This window comes from Styela clava, chromosome 4 (assembly GCF_964204865.1).
Source record: "Styela clava chromosome 4, kaStyClav1.hap1.2, whole genome shotgun sequence".
NCBI classification, from domain to species: Eukaryota; Metazoa; Chordata; class Ascidiacea; order Stolidobranchia; family Styelidae; genus Styela; species Styela clava.
This window is the reverse complement of record NC_135253.1, coordinates 20684286-20701445: the sequence shown is the minus strand read 5'-3', so window position 1 is coordinate 20701445 and position 17160 is coordinate 20684286. Positions and strand designations below refer to the sequence as shown.

Genomic DNA, 17160 nt, shown 5'->3' with positions numbered 1-17160 from the left:
TAAATATTACAAATATTACAATTGTACTTTGTATTGACCCACCATTCAGCATATTTCAATACTGACTTTATAACTCCAACTTTCAATTTGTGATGTATTTGTTAACTAAAATAATACCTTAAAAATAACGTAATTTTATATAAACTTTGTGAACAATACACATAGTTATAACTAATAATAAAATCGGGTGTTCTAGAAATTCACATAATAATTTCACGTATATTTTTCAAAATTTACCAACGGAAAAGTGTTAGCGCTCCATTTTGTTCGCCAGGGGGTATATTCACTTGACTCACTCTCAGTTCATCCGGAAAGATTAACGAAAATCGTGATAAAATTATAACCTAATCCGTATTTGTCATGGTACTATATACTACAGCAGTATCGGAGTTCTATCACACAGGATATATCGAAAAGTCAAAATTTTTTGAGTATGTTCAGGTATGAGACACAAAACAGTACTTCACATTCTTTTCTGTATAAAATTCACATAGTCTGAAATATATAATATTTTTTCTTCATTTTATTTACATTTAAAAAGTTTAATTCTAATGCTTCAACATATTGATTGATTGTGTATAATTTTTGCAAAATCATTTTTATCGAATTTTATATTTTGTCTTCTCTTTTTTCCTTGCTGCATATTCAGCTGTTTTATTGTATAGAAAAGAGATTGAAGTAAGGACTATTTCATTGAATTTTTATCAATCGATTTTGCAGAAAATGTATTACTTATATATGTGCGTATAAAATAGTATATCTGTTGTATAAATTGTGAAAGCTCATTTTTGTCCCGAACAAGGGACTGCTAAGTGATGACTCAGACTAAAATGAGATTAAAAAAGTAAATTTCCCGAACTGTATCTTTTTATCTTTTCCTAATTGCATCTTCTTTTTTAAATAGACTGAAGTTATGATATATTCATCGTTTTTCAATATATCGATTTCACATGGAGTGCCTATATATATTTTTATGGAGTGTTGAAGCTCTTTTTCTTCTTGAACAAGTGACTGCTAAGCGGTGACTCAGATTAAAAAGTGTTCAAAATCAGTAAATTTCTCCAACTATTTTTTTTCTTCATTTCCTATTCATTTTTGGAATTAAATGAATTAATTGGGTTTTGGTTTAGTGATTTTACAAGGAACCTCTATATTCATTTTACATAGGAGTATGAAAGCTCATTTTTGCCTTGAATAAAGAACCGCTAAGCAGCGATTTAAAAATATCAAAGCGTATTTGGGGAACTGGAATATTTTGCTATATTGTTACAATTCTATTAAACCTAGTGTACAACTATCAATATGAGGTTTTGTGATTATGGACTAACTAGTTGATTCACTGATTCAAATTCACTCCCAAATATCTAACTTCAATTACAACATAGTAAACGAACATAGTAACGAATCAAATATAAATCGTTTCATAATGTCTATAATTGCAAATAGGTATTCCCAACATGAATATAATTCTATCTCGAATACAATGCAAAATTTAGAGTTAGAAACCTATTTTCACCTAAAATTATTTCCACCAAAAATAACACAGGTTGTCCCAAATTGCAACCCATTAATATGATTACCAATTTTGTGAGTCTCAATTATTTTGGACATCCTGTACTTGGGAATAAAACCATTAGAAATTATTGATATTTTTTTTACATAAAATATAGTTTTTAGGAATACATTTGATTCGTTTTGAACATTAATGATTTTTGAATTTTCCGTGCGTTTGTGCATTATTGTTATCATAAAACAATCATGAACTGTACAATAAATCGATTTTTATTATATTATTTGTTAATACTTTAAAGATTGTGTTGCTAATTGTTTGTATTGGTACGGGTAGCTATTCTAACACTCACAAAACGTGATGCCCTAAGCTCGTACTATCTCTCTTAAACAGGATGGTCATTGCTGGCCAGTCCTGGCACTCTTCACAAATCGACGCCATTGGTCGGTCTCGTTTCTGCGACATTTTGAACAACTGAGGACGACCTAAAACAAGGATGTCAGACAATGTTATGGACATATCGGACCTCAGCGTGGTCTCAGTTGTTCAAATCTCGTATACTAGGTTTTTATTAGTTCAAACGCCAATTGAGAGTCTTAATTAAGCAGCACGAACCAGGGAATGACTTCAAATCAAAACACCATGGTTCTGAAGGACGACAGTATACATCAGCAGAGTCAAATGTCGTGACTGTTTGATTCTTTGAATGATTCTAGGACCCAAATCATCACAGGGCATACCAAGCGACACAACGTGTATTTTGAGAGTAACGAGTCGATACATGGAGAACAGCACTATACTCAGTGAGTGAATTTACAAGTTAAATTTTGTTATGAAGTCAGTTCTCAATATATCTTAACCAGGTTTGTTGTTTTTTAATCAATAATTGTTCAAGTATTTTTACTCAATTTAATACATCTGTGGGAATCAAAACAATATACGGTATCGATAAATTCCCTTTGCAATTTTAAAAAAATGAAGACTTTATGGACACACTATATATATGATACAATTTTTACAATTTCCAAAACAAGCCTTCATGTATCAATATAACGTCCACTCGGCAAAAAGTGCGAATACTACATAGACTTTGATGGCAATGCGATTGCCTTTCTTGATGACACATAATTCGTTCGTTGACTGTTTTGCAAGTAGCAGGTTGGCTGGCTGGTAAGTGTTCTTCCACAGAACCACTCTAAAGAGCTCTCTGGAAACAGTCTACTATATTTGGAAGTAACGGGGTCGTCTTCATGGTTACCTCATATGTTGCTAAATTACTTTTAACCTCGGATGAAACTTGAGGCAGGTTGAGGCTAATATTACAGTAAATTTTTCTATAACGATTCACCTGGATTCATAATAGACTAATTGATACACTTACCTACAAACGCAATTACTCTACGTGGAAAGCAGATCAAAGCAATGGTAGGTGATGTCTCAAACATCTTCGTACCTTTAATCAGAGTAAACTTATTAAATGGAGCTAGTGTGCTTAATAACATTAGTTATCTTATTATCTGTTTAGTATATCCTGCTATTTACCTGGGTCTATTCTATACAGTTGGGCCAAGGCACTTAACAACAGTAAATAGATAATGAATGAAGCACAACCGGTGTTAGCAAAACGATGTAATTTGCCGACGTTTCGAATTTCTATACAGAAAAACTTCATCAGGGCATGATATGGAAAGGACACAAGTGGATATATATAGAGCAAGAAAAAGAAAACAGGAAAAATAGGAAAAAATTATCATGGCGTCAACTCTAATCTAAAGGGATGATGATAAGCTAATATGTATAAATAAACAAACTAGCGCAAGTTCAGACAAATAGGGGACTATTTAAACAATGATTTATACAATTCATTAAGTGACTGCTAAGCGGTGACTCAGACTAAAAAGTGTTCAAAAACAGTAAATTTCTCCAACTGTTTTTTTTCTTCATTTCCTCTTCATTTTTGGAATTAAATGAATTAATTGGGTTTTGGTGTAGCGATTTTACAAGGAACCTCTATATTCATTTTACATAGGAGTATGAAAGCTCATTTTTGACTTGAATAAAGAACCGCTAAGCAGCGATTTAAAGATATCAAAGCGTATGATGGGAACTGGAATATTTTGCTATATTGTTGCAATTCTATTAAACCTAGTGTACAACTATCAATATGAGGTTTTGTGATTATGAACTAACTAGTTGATTCACTGATTCAAATTCACTCCCAAATATCTAACTTCAATTACAACATAGTAAACGAACATAGTAACGACTCAAATATAAATCGTTTCATAATGTCTATAATTGCAAATAGGTATTCCCAACATGAATATAATTCTATCTCGAATACAATGCAAAATTTTACAAGTTAGAAACCTATTTTCACCTAAAATTATTTCCACCAAAAATAACACAAGTTGTCCCAAATTGCAACCCATTAATATGATTACCAATTTTGTGAGTCTCAATTATTTTGGACATCCTGTACTTGGGAATAAAACCATTAGAAATTATTGATATTTTTTTTTACATGAAATATAGTTTTTAGGAATACATTTGATTCGTTTTGAACATTAATGATTTTTGAATTTTCCGTGCGTTTGTGCATTATTGTTATCATAAAACAATCATGAACTGTACAATAAATCGATTTTTATTATATTATTTGTTAATACTTTAAAGATTGTGTTGATAATTGTTTGTATTGGTACGGGTAGCTATTCTAACACTCACAAAACGTGATGCCCTAAGCTCGTACTATCTCTCTTAAACAGGATGGTCATTGCTGGCCAGTCCTGGCACTCTTCACAAATCGACGCCATTGGTCGGTCTCGTTTCTGCGGCATTTTGAACAACTGAGGACGACCTAAAACAAGAATGTCAGACAATGTTATGGACATATCGGACCTCAGCGTGGTCTCAGTTGTTCAAATCTCGTATACTAGGTTTTTATTAGTTCAAACGCCAACTGAGAGTCTTAATTAAGCAGCACGAACCAGGGAATGGCTTCAAATCAAAACACCATGCTTCTGAAGGACGACAGTATACATCAGCAGAGTCAAATGTCGTGACTGTTTGATTCTTTGAATGATTCTAGGACCCAAATCATCACAGGGCATACCAAGCGACACAACGTGTATTTTGAGAGTAACGAGTCGATACATGGAGAACAGCACTATACTCAGTGAGTGAATTTACAATTTAAATTTTGTTATGAAGTCAGTTCTCAATATATCTTAACCAGGTTTGTTGTTTTTTAATCAATAATTGTTCAAGTATTTTTACTCAGTTTAATACATCTGTGGGAATCAAAACAATATACGGTATCGATAAATTCCCTTTGCAATTTTAAAAAAATGAAGACTTTATGGACACACTATATATATGATACAATTTTTACAATTTCCAAAACAAGCCTTCATGTATCAATATAACGTATGGCAGTTTTAAACTCTCCCTCTCGGCAAAAAGTGCGAATACTACATAGACTTTGATGGCAATGCGATTGCCTTTCTTGATGACACATAATTCGTTCGTTGACTGTTTTGCAAGTAGCAGGTTGGCTGGCTGGTAAGTGTTCTTCCACAGAACCACTCTAAAGAGCTCTCTGGAAACAGTCTACTATATTTGGAAGTAACGGGGTCGTCTTCGTGGTTACCTCATATGTTGCTAAATTACTTTTAACCTCGGATGAAACTTGAGGCAGGTTGAGGCTAATATTACAGTAAATTTTTCTATAACGATTCACCTGGATTCATAATAGACTAATTGATACACTTACCTACAAACGCAATTACTCTACGTGGAAAGCAGATCAAAGCAATGGTAGGTGATGTCTCAAACATCTTCGTACCTTTAATCAGAGTAAACTTATTAAATGGAGCTAGTGTGCTTAATAACATTAGTTATCTTATTATCTGTTTAGTATATCCTGCTATTTACCTGGGTCTATTCTATACAGTTGGGCCAAGGCACTTAACAACAGTAAATAGATAATGAATGAAGCACAACCGGTGTTAGCAAAACGATGTAATTTGCCGACGTTTCGAATTTCTATACAGAAAAACTTCATCAGGGCATGATATGGAAAGGACACAAGTGGATATATATAGAGCAAGAAAAAGAAAACAGGAAAAATATGAAAAAATTATCATGGCGTCAACTCTAATCTAAAGGGATGATGATAAGATAATATGTATAAATAAACAAACTAGCGCAAGTTCAGACAAAAAGGGGACTATTTAAACAATGATTTATACAATTCATTAGTCCCCTTTTTGTTTGAACTTCCGCTAGTTTGTTTATTTATACATATTATCTTATCATCATCCTTTTAGATTAGAGTTGACGCCATGATAATTTTTTCATACTTGTGTCCTTTCCATATCATGCCCTGATGAAGTTTTTCTGTATAGAAATTTGAAACGTCGGCAAATTACATCGTTTTGCTAACACCGGTTGTGCTTCATTTATTATCAACATGAGTTTACCTGGTGGCAATCATGCACAACAGTAAATAGAGTTAATATACTCAGTTTATCAGTGCCCAATCAGTTATCGTATCAGTAAGTAAGTCTGATTTACTAAGAACTGTCAGTGGTTTATCAGTGTTTTGTATGTTTATCATATGCTACTAATCATCAAGCGCTGTCTATATAGTTGATCCAATGCACTTAACAACAGTAAATTGAGTTGTTTAAATAGAACAGTCAGTTAGTTTATCAGTGACATATCCGTTATCTTATCTGCTAATCATAACCTACTAATCACCCAGCAATTCCTATATAGTTAGGTCAACGCATATATCAACAGTAAATATAGTCACTTTTCTCAGAACAATTAATAGTTTATCAGTACCATATCCGTTATTTCATCAGTTTGGTATATCCTGGGAATCACCCACAGAGATGTCTATACAGTTATGTCAAGGCATTTAAAAACAGTAATTGGAGTTATTTGCTTAGAACAGTCAATAGTTTATCCGTTATCTTATCTGTTAATCACAGGCTACCAATCACCAGGGAGTGTCTTTATAGTTGCCAGGGCCCGGGCCCTTAACAACAAAATATATCATTTCTGAATAAATTCCAATCTGTTTTTGCCCTCACCAGTTTAATGATCTAAACATTGTACAAAATTAAAAACTAATTGTACAATATAAATCACATTTATTAAATCACTGAAGATAAAATGTGCAGTCGTAATTTTTGACTGATTGATTTTCTGTTAAATATTTTTTGAACTCAGCAGAAAAATTACAAATATATAAGATAAATATGCACCGAACAAATCACAGAAACTTATTTTACAATAGATTCCTCAAATGTATTCAAAGTATAATCAAGTTGGAAAAACCGAGAAATACTGTCACATTATAAACAGTATTTTAACACGTGACCAATTACGGAGGCATGGATTGAAATATTGGCGCTCCAGAAGTGTGTGTACCAATATGGAGGTAACTAATTTTGTTCGCCTACTTGACATCAAGTTGTGTAAATAGACTGAAACCTATGGACAGGGGGTATATTTACTTGGCTAAAACAAACAGTCCCCGAATTCGTAATAGAACTAAAATAAGGAAAATCGGAATAAAATTATGGCCTAACCTTAACCTGGTACATATACTACGGCAGTATCAAAATATTCAACTTCGAAAAAATTAATAAGGAACGAATAAATTGAAATTATATAAAATATTAAGATTAGATAGGTTTGTGTTAATTCGTATCTGAATACAGTTATGAATATAATTTAACAGTATTTGAAACTTATGTAACATTAGCGATTGCTTCGAGGAGTCATCTTAGTAAGTCTTTGTGACTGAAAGGAATAAATATTATTCATGTGCAATTTCAATCACTCAAGCTTTAAAACTAATTTGTGAAATTTTCAAATAATAACAAAGGCAAATATATTTAAACGGATTATATACCACAACGAAAATAAGTAAAAAGTAAAAAAAAAATTACAAAACCCTTACTGTTAAATGCAGTGCAATTGATTAAGCCAGGGTTGTGCAACCTTTAATACAGGAGGGCCAGATACAAACAACTGGTGTATTCTAGTAGTTACAAGCACAAAAATTAAGGGCATTGTAACGTCATATGCATGAAGAATAAATTGGTAAATGGATTGGAATTACTGGCACTTAACACATTGAACCAAACTGAAAACTTCCGCGAACCGCATACTATTCAAAATTGACACTTTTCCGCGGGCAACATAATTTTCACTCACGGGCCGTATTTTGCCCGCGGGCCGCAGGTGGCACACCCCTGGATTAAGCCACTCTTTTTCATGAAAAGTTAAATATAATGTCCCAATAATATAAACATCGAAAAGCATTTTCAGTTAGTTCTTGAATACAATACTTTACAGATAACATGAGAATACTGAATGCGTTGTTCAAAGTTTAAAAAGAGTCAGTTTTGTGCCAATATTATTGGATACAAATTGTTTCATTTCACGTTACCTGTCGTATTTTCTAACCCTAACTTTCCACTACTGTAAGTCTTTCAAATATTCTCAAAGAATTCGTACACATTATGATGTCAAACATAGTTTTCATTCACAAATTCGTAGAGTTCTATGATGAGGGAAATGTCCAGATCACATTTGTGATGTCATTTTTTCTGTGGTTCCGTTATCTGTAATCAGATTGTAAAGAAATAGTTAAATAGTAGTCGAAGCATAATAAAAGTCAGTCAGTCAAAGGTTTATTTTTTCACATGCCAAAAGTGAACATTTTACATACATGATTGAGGAAGATAAGAAAAATGTATTTTAGTGTGAGTGAAAACGCGATAAACCCGGGTTATCGAGCAGCGTCACCCATAAATGTTGTTTAGGATAGGATTTACATATTTATCCCGGGGGAGAAGAAAGTCGATAAGACGGCTTAACCATATGGTGAACCACGGTCTCTCGTCCGATTACCAGTCCATGTCGGGTATGGGATTAGTTATTTATTTCTTATCTTCATTTCTTTTCGGGAGCATGGACTTGACGGTGGATGAAGCCGTAACCGACCAGCGGTTACGTGAACCACCCTACGGCAGCGAGGAGTCCAGCGATTCTCTCGCACATAACCATCCCGCATGGGATTCGAACCTGCGAACCCACGCAGAGTAATTAGAGGTGCGGTGACGAGCGTATTCCTAATGCTTAGCACGATGAGCCACACCGCTGTTAAATGGTGTTCATTCACATTTATTCTGTAGAACTACTTGTTTAATGAAGGGGACGCATGCCGATGAAAGCTTCAGATTTAACTGTTTTGGTATCGCAGGTTACACATCTCAAGTTCAAATGCCAAGCTCACTCAATAATGTGGCTACAGATGGGCATTTTCGAACATCTGATGATTTCAGAATCGAATCGAATATTTTTTTTCGAATCGAATCGAATCTCGAATACTTGGGAGTCAATGGGAGATATGTAATTGTATGCGACTTTTTTATTGTAATTGGTCCTGTCAACGAATGAATTACTGAATACCCCACTAAGACAGATATCGAAGCGTTCACACGCAATGAAAAACACTTACTCACTAAAGAAAAGAGTCATATGTCTGAATTACTTACTTACAGAAAAGATATGGCTTCAATAAAATAAGATTTGGGAATTCACCTCGACAATTGGCGGTAAGATCAAAAACAAGATGACGGCGATTCGAAGTTTTGCTTTGAAGCGATTCGAATAATTTACTATTCGAATCGATTCGAAGTGACCAGTTCTAAATGTGGCAACACCAAATCGGAAATACTTCGGTCATCACAAAAATAGTACGAACTTCTGGTTAAGTTTGGCTCGATGGCCTAGCGGTTAAAGAGTTAGGCTAAACCATTTTGGAATATTAGAGTACATATCTCGGGTTTGAATTCCCACCACCCACATAGTAATTTGGCCATGCTGAACTGGTAATATTTCAGTCCTCTCAAAAATAGCAGCTCCTCACATATTGTTATATATCAATGGCTCTTACACAAGGCCTTGTTCGGGGCGAAAGCCGTAAATAAGCTTCGTTTTTTATTTCCGATAAGAGTGAGTAATAATTGTAGATAAATTTGTTATTACTAATAATATGGTTATTAAAATTGTTAGATTGTGTTTATGATACTTTACATCATTTGAGCTCATTACCCAAGTATTTGTAAGGACAGTAAGTAAGGTAAGAACTTGGAATTTTAAGAAAAAATAGTAAAATTTGTTAAACGTATCTGTGAAATAAAAGACACATATACAAAAATGAAAGTATTTCATCCACAGTCAAACAGGGATCAATAAAATGACCAATATCATTTGCCTGGTGAGTACAGGAAAATGTTAGCTCGACGAATGTAGGAATATTATTCAATTGGTCCACCCTCTTACCCAGAATCCTCCATGTATTCTATCTAATGTTGTGGCGGGCTAACTTAAAATACATAAAGAGCTCACAAACATCATAAGCATATCTCTATAAATAATTATGGGATAGTTAAAAGCGTTATAAGGAAGTTGTTACACAACACTGACAGATGAAATAAAATGAAGCCTAAAATAGACTAAACTTTATTTCACATTTCGCATGCTTGGAGCTGTAGTGACAAAGCCATGGAGTCGGAGTGGACCTTCATACTTTAATTGAAATAACATTAGGTTTACTAAACTTTCTAAACAGTCTATCAAGATAAGGCACACATACGCAAAAATTTTTGTTATGAAATTTGAGGCAGAACAAAATTGAAATTGTAAATGGACTTTATGGACAACTTATATTATATATTATATACGAATTCTATAGGAATTTTATAAGCATGCTTCTTACCGCCATTAAACACTGAGCTATTACGTGGCGTTGCGGTCGGGGAGATTTTGTCTAAAAATAAAACGGATCAATTTATTTATTTATTTTTAAAAGTAGTTGCATTGTAATTGGTTGGCACTATTGTTCAAACATGACAAAAATGGTAGCTTTTCAACCATGCAATCAAATATTAACAATGAATTTACGACATTAAAATCTGTTGGGATACTTTGTTACATGCATATTTTTTCTCCTTTGTTGCATCAAAGGGTATTTTTAGCGTCGCAGAAATTCAACCATTTATGATTGCTATTCCTATTTAACTTTACACTACGATTTCTTACATATATACTTGTTATTTCGTGGCATGAAATTAATATTTCTATCTATACTATCTTGTTCAAGCACCCAACGTGAAACATCGACCACACAGACCAGACGGTAATAATTGTATTATTTAAATAAATGTGTTTTTTATCCAACAACTTTTTCTGAAAACTGTTTCGTTTAATGGTTCAAACAGCGAGCATATACAAGCAAAAGAATAAACACAAACACAACCACAGAAGATGTAAAATAGAGAAAATACAAGCACATGCTTCAAATATACATTACCTCTGTTTTCTGTTTCCGAAGATTGCATGTTGGTAACTGAAGTAACTGGAGAAAGAAGTAATGTTAAAGTAGCCCTGGTTAGTAAGTAAACCAAGAATATAATACCACAGTAGTAATATTCAGGTGAGACACTCGCATTATTTAAGACAGGGGTGTGCAACCTGCGGTCGGCGGATCAAATGCGGCCCACAAGGATAACTTATTTCTATCTGACCCTCTTGTATTAAAGGTAGCACACCCCTGATATAAGACATGCAACAGAAAAGTATCTGATATTCTAACTATGGATCATCGAACGTGTTAGCTGGTAATTTAAGTGGTAAATTTTCGTGAACTTACACAAAAACTTTAGGTATAAATAATTTATATAAAATGAAGTAATATGGCCATAGACAGGATTTTAAAAATAGCTTGTGAATAAACAATATCAAATAAATATATAATAATATTATTATAACAAAAGCTATAGAGTTTGCCTCGACAATTTATTGTAGCAAAGATTTTACATATCTACCTGTCCGAGGTGTCCAAAATATTTCGCCCCAATTTATAGCAATAACAATTAAAATTTCTTTTTCTTTGTTTATTTATAGTTTTTATTGTGCTTGTAGTTTTCATTTATCATACAATAAAATTTCTTCAAATTTACAATTGTTATTACCATAAATTCTGGCAAATTTTTTTAGACATACCTGTATTATTAGGACAGCAATATAAACAACTAGAAGAATGGGTAATCTACAAGTCTTTGAATCTCACCGATCACCGTGAATTCAAAATTTTCAGCCGAGCGTGTGTGATGTATAGCAGTAACAAAGTTATAGCAGTAATAATGAGCACAAGCATACATGTACCAGTGATTCTCAAACTTTTTGAGCCGCACCATCTCTTTAGAATTTGTCAAGTCTAGCGGCCCACCTTAAAAATAACTAGATAACAATAAGAATAGATAGTAAGGCGAAAGTATGTTTCATTCAAAAACACGTTGAAAATACGTGGATAGAACGTAAATGATGAAATAAATGATAAGTTTTTGTGGAGCATAGGCAACAAGGCGAACAAGATAAAATTTGACAATTATTTTTATTTCAATTAGCCCCCGTCCCCCCTCAAAAAATTGTCTACGCCTCCCTTGTGGGTCGAGCCCAACCGTTTGAGAACCACTGCTCTAGAAAAACAAATCGGGTTTGCTCGGTTATCACAACAGTCGAAGAACACTCTAAATACCACCACTGACACTGATGGTTAATTGCATATAGATGATAAATGTAAGCAAATGTAATAATTTTCGTATTTTTGTATTAACGACAATAATTCTTAAAATAAAGTTATGGCGTGTACAAACACCTACTATAAATGTTTCCCCGACTTTTTGATCCCATGAAAATTCTTCCTATACTTCACCATTGCAAATTTCTTATGTTTATCTTAAGAGTGGTTTCGCGAGTTGGCGCCTACAAACAAACTGGTTCCAAACTATCATTCTCATTCGAAATATATAGGGTGTCAAACAAATCTTAAAATTTTGTAAAATTGCAAATGGAATTTACCGATACTATGTATTGTTTTGGCCCGCACAGATGTATTAATTGAAATAAAAATGAAGATGTAATAAATGGAGTGAAAATACTTGAACAATTACGGATTAAAAAAACAACAAACCTGGTAAAGATATAATGAGAATGACTTCATAACAAAATTGGAACTGTAAAAGGACTTATGGACACCCCATATTCCAATGTTATAGAAGTATAGGAGGTCGATGCTTGAAGGAAGTCGGTGCTCGGGGAAACATTCATTTTAAATCAAAATGATGAATCAAGAATAATGGAGTGTGATCAAGAGTAAAGCATAACGTGATACAAATAGCTACAGCCTTGTCATATCGATGTCTGAATGACAATGGATATTAACAAATTGACCAAAAAGTAAAACTTTGGCAATGAGGTAGCGTTCCTATATCACTTTCAGACACATAAGAAAGTAATCCCAGAGTATGTGAACCAAGATGGCGGACACCGGAACGTAGTGTGTGTACCAGGTTAGGGTTAGGCCATATTTTTATTCCAATTTTTCCTATTTCAGATCTATTAAGAGTTCGTGGACTAGCTAAGTGACTTCCGTAGTAATTGTACCAGTAATTATGGTCTAACCCTCACATGGTACACATACTATGTTCCGGTGTCCGCCATCTTGGTTCACATACTTCCGGAGTACCCATAAAAATGGTCAATGCTCATATGGATGGTTATACCGATGAATATATTACTAAGGATTTTAACTTGGGTATATGTTTACACGCTACAAGAATGCTTCAACGTTTCAACGTGTTATCCTTTCAAGTTTATTGACAAAATTTGTTTGCACACATTTGCAACATTTCACACAGCACCGTAATGTACACATACCATATGATTTTAAATAAATCAATTCTATCCTTGAAATGATGAATAGTTAATTTAAAATCATGTTAATACAAATCATAGTCAAATAGCTACTGAATTGGGTCGATCAGAGTCACCTAATTCAAGTATGTCCGGTAATTTATCTATTTCTTTTAAGAGTTATTTTTAGCTTGAAATTGTTTTAGTTTGAACTAGGAACAATAACTGTAAATGCAATTGGGTGTATCATAATCAAATTATTGATGAAAATTCTTGAATGAATAAGAGAAATCTTGGTCGAAATTTTGTTGCAACCTTTCATTTAAGAATTAATTTGAACTTGTTTAATAGAATTTTTTCAGCTTGATTAACCCGGTTGGATCACCTAAACTAATTTCGATCTTAAAATAATATTAAAGAGGATTGAATGATTTACAAATGCTAATAAGAGTTTTGTCTCAAACTTTCATATATAGCATAAAGTTACCGGTGCTCCAGAAGTGTGTGTACCATGTGGAGGTAACTAATTTTGTTCGCCTACTTTACATCAAGTTGTGTAAAGGGACTGATAACTATGGGCAGGGAATATATTTACTTGGCTAACACAGGCAATCTCGAACTCGTAATAGAACTAAAATAGGGAATATTTAAATGAAATCATGGCTTAACCTGATACACACACTACGGGAGTACCAAATTATCTACAAAATATATTCAACTCTTTTCCAAGTTTTTTGGTTTGAATTCTTCAATACAATCAATTCAAACTCCTAAAGAATTAAATTGCAAAAACCAATTTGTGAATAGATCATAGAACAGCAACCAATGTGCTTGCTATATTTTAACAATTATGTTACCTCGTCACAACGCTGTCTCATAAGTACATTTGTTTCCATCTAAAACTTGAGCGCCAGAAGTGGAAGGTTTCATAGAATGAATACAGAATAAGTCATGAATGCTGTTATGTTATGCTGGTTTCATGGGGATATGTGATATGTGAAAACATTCAACGTAACTTCGGGAGCGTTTCACTAATTACCGATCGTTCCCTGAATTGTGAGCTTGTAATCAGTGTATTCTTGTACCTAGCCTTGTTTGAAGCAAAAGGCACGAATTCCAAAGTTTTGGGTTAACTAATCATGGTTGGCACTGTAACACGAATAGTGTCATCTGCAAACTTTAAACCATAACAATCTTCGAATGAAAAGCATAATGCTGATGCAATCGAAAAAGACTATATGCACTAAGCTGGATAATTAAGTCCAAATCGTAATGTTCTTTGAAACTAATAGGAAATGTGATATGCAGTTGGATTGAAAATTATAGAAACAGGCCTCATTGCGTCACTGTGACTGTGAAGTGACGTAATTTTCAGATGACGTTGTCAGGTGGGGGTTAAAAATGGTTGTGACAGGCCAACTAAAACTACTTGTAGACAAGTACTTTGGGAGACACCAGAAACAGTACCGAACGTGTATACTTTCAAAAGCAGGAAAAGATTCGCTGATTATCACGACATTCCAAAAACCCATGACTGCTGGATAACGTTAGATAATTCAATCAAATCTAACAAGCAAAAGTCGAGCAAAGAAAGCAAGTGAAAACGACTCTACTAAGAGCACCAGTTCTCAACCAATGGGCCATGGCCCACTTCTGGGCCACAAACAAACAGGGCCAAACTGAGCCACAACATTTTGAAGTGGGCCACAAATCTATTAAAAATTGACAGCGCTGTTGATAAATCAGTTGACGTTGATTGAAATGAATGATTTCTCATTTTAAATATTCAAAGTCCAACTTTGCAAAAAGAATTTATCGCTTTTCTTATAGTTTCTCCCCGTGCATGAGAAAGTCAATTAGCCACAGAACTTTTTGTGCAACAAAAGTGGGCCATGAAAAAAATGTTGAGAACTAGTGATTAGAGGCACGCATTCAAATGAATATGTTATAAAAGTATTATTAATATTCCCAGTCTATCAAACATTCGAATTCTATTCTAAAATTCGATGCATAATCGCATGCAGAAAAAAGCTATAGCATTTTCACTAATCAATGCACATGCGCTGAAAGAAGAAAGGGTTTTGGCCTAGTATTAGGCACTAGGGTCTAAACTAAGCAAAGCGATGACAATACAAAAATTACCCATAGATTGGCCAATTCCAGTGCTTGCTTTTCGTTTTTGAAAACTTGCCTGAAGGCTTCTTCCAAATTTTGTACCAATGAATCGGTTGAAAGTTGGTTCCAAGTGGCTCCAGATGACATCGAGCAGTGAAGAGTAAAGAAACGGGTTCATAGCGCTATTGATTGGTAACAGAATGATGGCTGTTACGGCGTATGCTGTGTCTCCAATATCAATACCTGAAGTAACAGAAAATTTGTCTAAAATATTTGCTGGGTGAAATGGTGCAATTTTAATATAAAATTTTAATATCAATAAAATTTGTTTTGCCACTTTGTAAGCATATTCGACTTCATATCAAAGAATTTAAATTAGCTTATGTATTCGTCTTGACTCTTAAATATAATTGGGGTCCCAGTATTAAAAAAAAATACCATTTTTATAAAACGAAAAATCTAAACGCCGCACGTTTCAAGAGCAATTTCGACTTTATTGCGAATATTAAATCATCTTGGGTAGCACATTGTCTGAAATATTTGTTAGGAAAAATTAACAACAATATTCGTTATATATTTGGTTTCTTCGAGACAAACTACTTCTCCGTCTTCAGTGCTTTTGTGCCGTTGGATCCGTATGCATATAATGCAAGGATGCTGTAGCAAGAGTAAAGATAACTACCCTAAGTGCAGCAAGACTCTTGAATCACTTAAAAATATTCGTTATGATGTTATCATAATATATCAATTTTATAAAATCAAAATAGAAACTACGCAGTTAAATTGAAACTGAAAATTGATCAATTTGATCAATTGATCAATCAAAATCTAAACTGCAAACTAGAAAACGCAATTCCGATTTTATTGCAAAGGTTCAAAATATTTTATGTGACACATTTTATTTACTAACCAAAACGTTTTCGGTATCTCCTAGCAAGACGGCCGACCACTGAACTACTAACGTCTACAAAGATGCGTCAAAAATATATATAATAAAAAGGTAAATGTCATTATGTATCCATTGACTGAACTTTGAGCAGATTATCTAAATACAGTTGGAGTAATCAATGTCTACTGTAAATTTTGAAAGTGTCTCTGTATTTTTAAATAAGTATGCATAATTTGCCTTTTGGGCACTCCCATAGTGTGTGAACTAGAATAATTTGAGCAATAATTTTGTTCCGATTTTCCTTATTTTAGTTCTATTACGACTTAGGCCAGTGAGTATCCCCCCTGCCCATAGGCTCAGTCTCTTTACACAACTTGATGTAAAATAGGTAAACAAAGTTACCCCGATATTGGTACACACACTTCTGGAGCGCCCAATACTTATAGTATTTTTGAATGATTTTGCATTAGTGACTGCACATGCTTTTGCACTCTTCTGTACAAAAGTTTGCATCAAAAACTTCATTCTCACCTGCTACGGTTATGAAAGCCATGATACAAATCGGCATCCAACAACAGAAATCTGTCAAGACAATACGAGATACTTTACGTTGCATAACAGCTGATCGATCTTCTTTGTTAGATGATATTTTATTGGACGTTGTGCGTCTGTGTAGCAGGAAGTAATTAAGGAAATAATCGAGTGATTAAATCTCAATTGTAAGCAATGCTATATACATAGGATATTTAGTTTATCTCACAAAAATCCTGGAATAAAATAATTTTCAAAGTTTGGAATATTCAGGGCACAGGTTAGTAATTTATTATAGTGGTAATATTATTATTGTCAATATATGTTTGGT

General features: G+C 33.7%; 1 protein-coding gene across 5 annotated transcripts in view; it reads right to left on the bottom strand.

Annotated features, from left to right (window-relative positions):
• Nucleotides 1-6658: 6658 nt before the first annotated feature.
• The window catches only part of LOC120326749 (uncharacterized), a 43913-nt gene continuing 33411 nt past the window's right edge, over nucleotides 6659-17160 (bottom strand). Inside the window, exons 21-25 of one of the 5 annotated variants that reach the window (XM_039393090.2) lie at nucleotides 16830-16966; nucleotides 15437-15652; nucleotides 10911-10955; nucleotides 10317-10367; nucleotides 6659-8154 (exon numbers count right to left, since the gene is read on the bottom strand). In XM_039393090.2, coding sequence (XP_039249024.2) covers nucleotides 8117-8154; nucleotides 10317-10367; nucleotides 10911-10955; nucleotides 15437-15652; nucleotides 16830-16966 — 487 coding nt within the window. In that variant the 3' untranslated portion in view covers nucleotides 6659-8116. Of the gene's footprint in view, nucleotides 8155-10316; nucleotides 10368-10910; nucleotides 10956-11669; nucleotides 11840-15436; nucleotides 15653-16829; nucleotides 16967-17160 lie in introns of those variants that run through there. The other 4 variants (XM_078111814.1, XM_039393091.2, XR_005567450.2 and 1 more) reach the window with 4 other exon arrangements.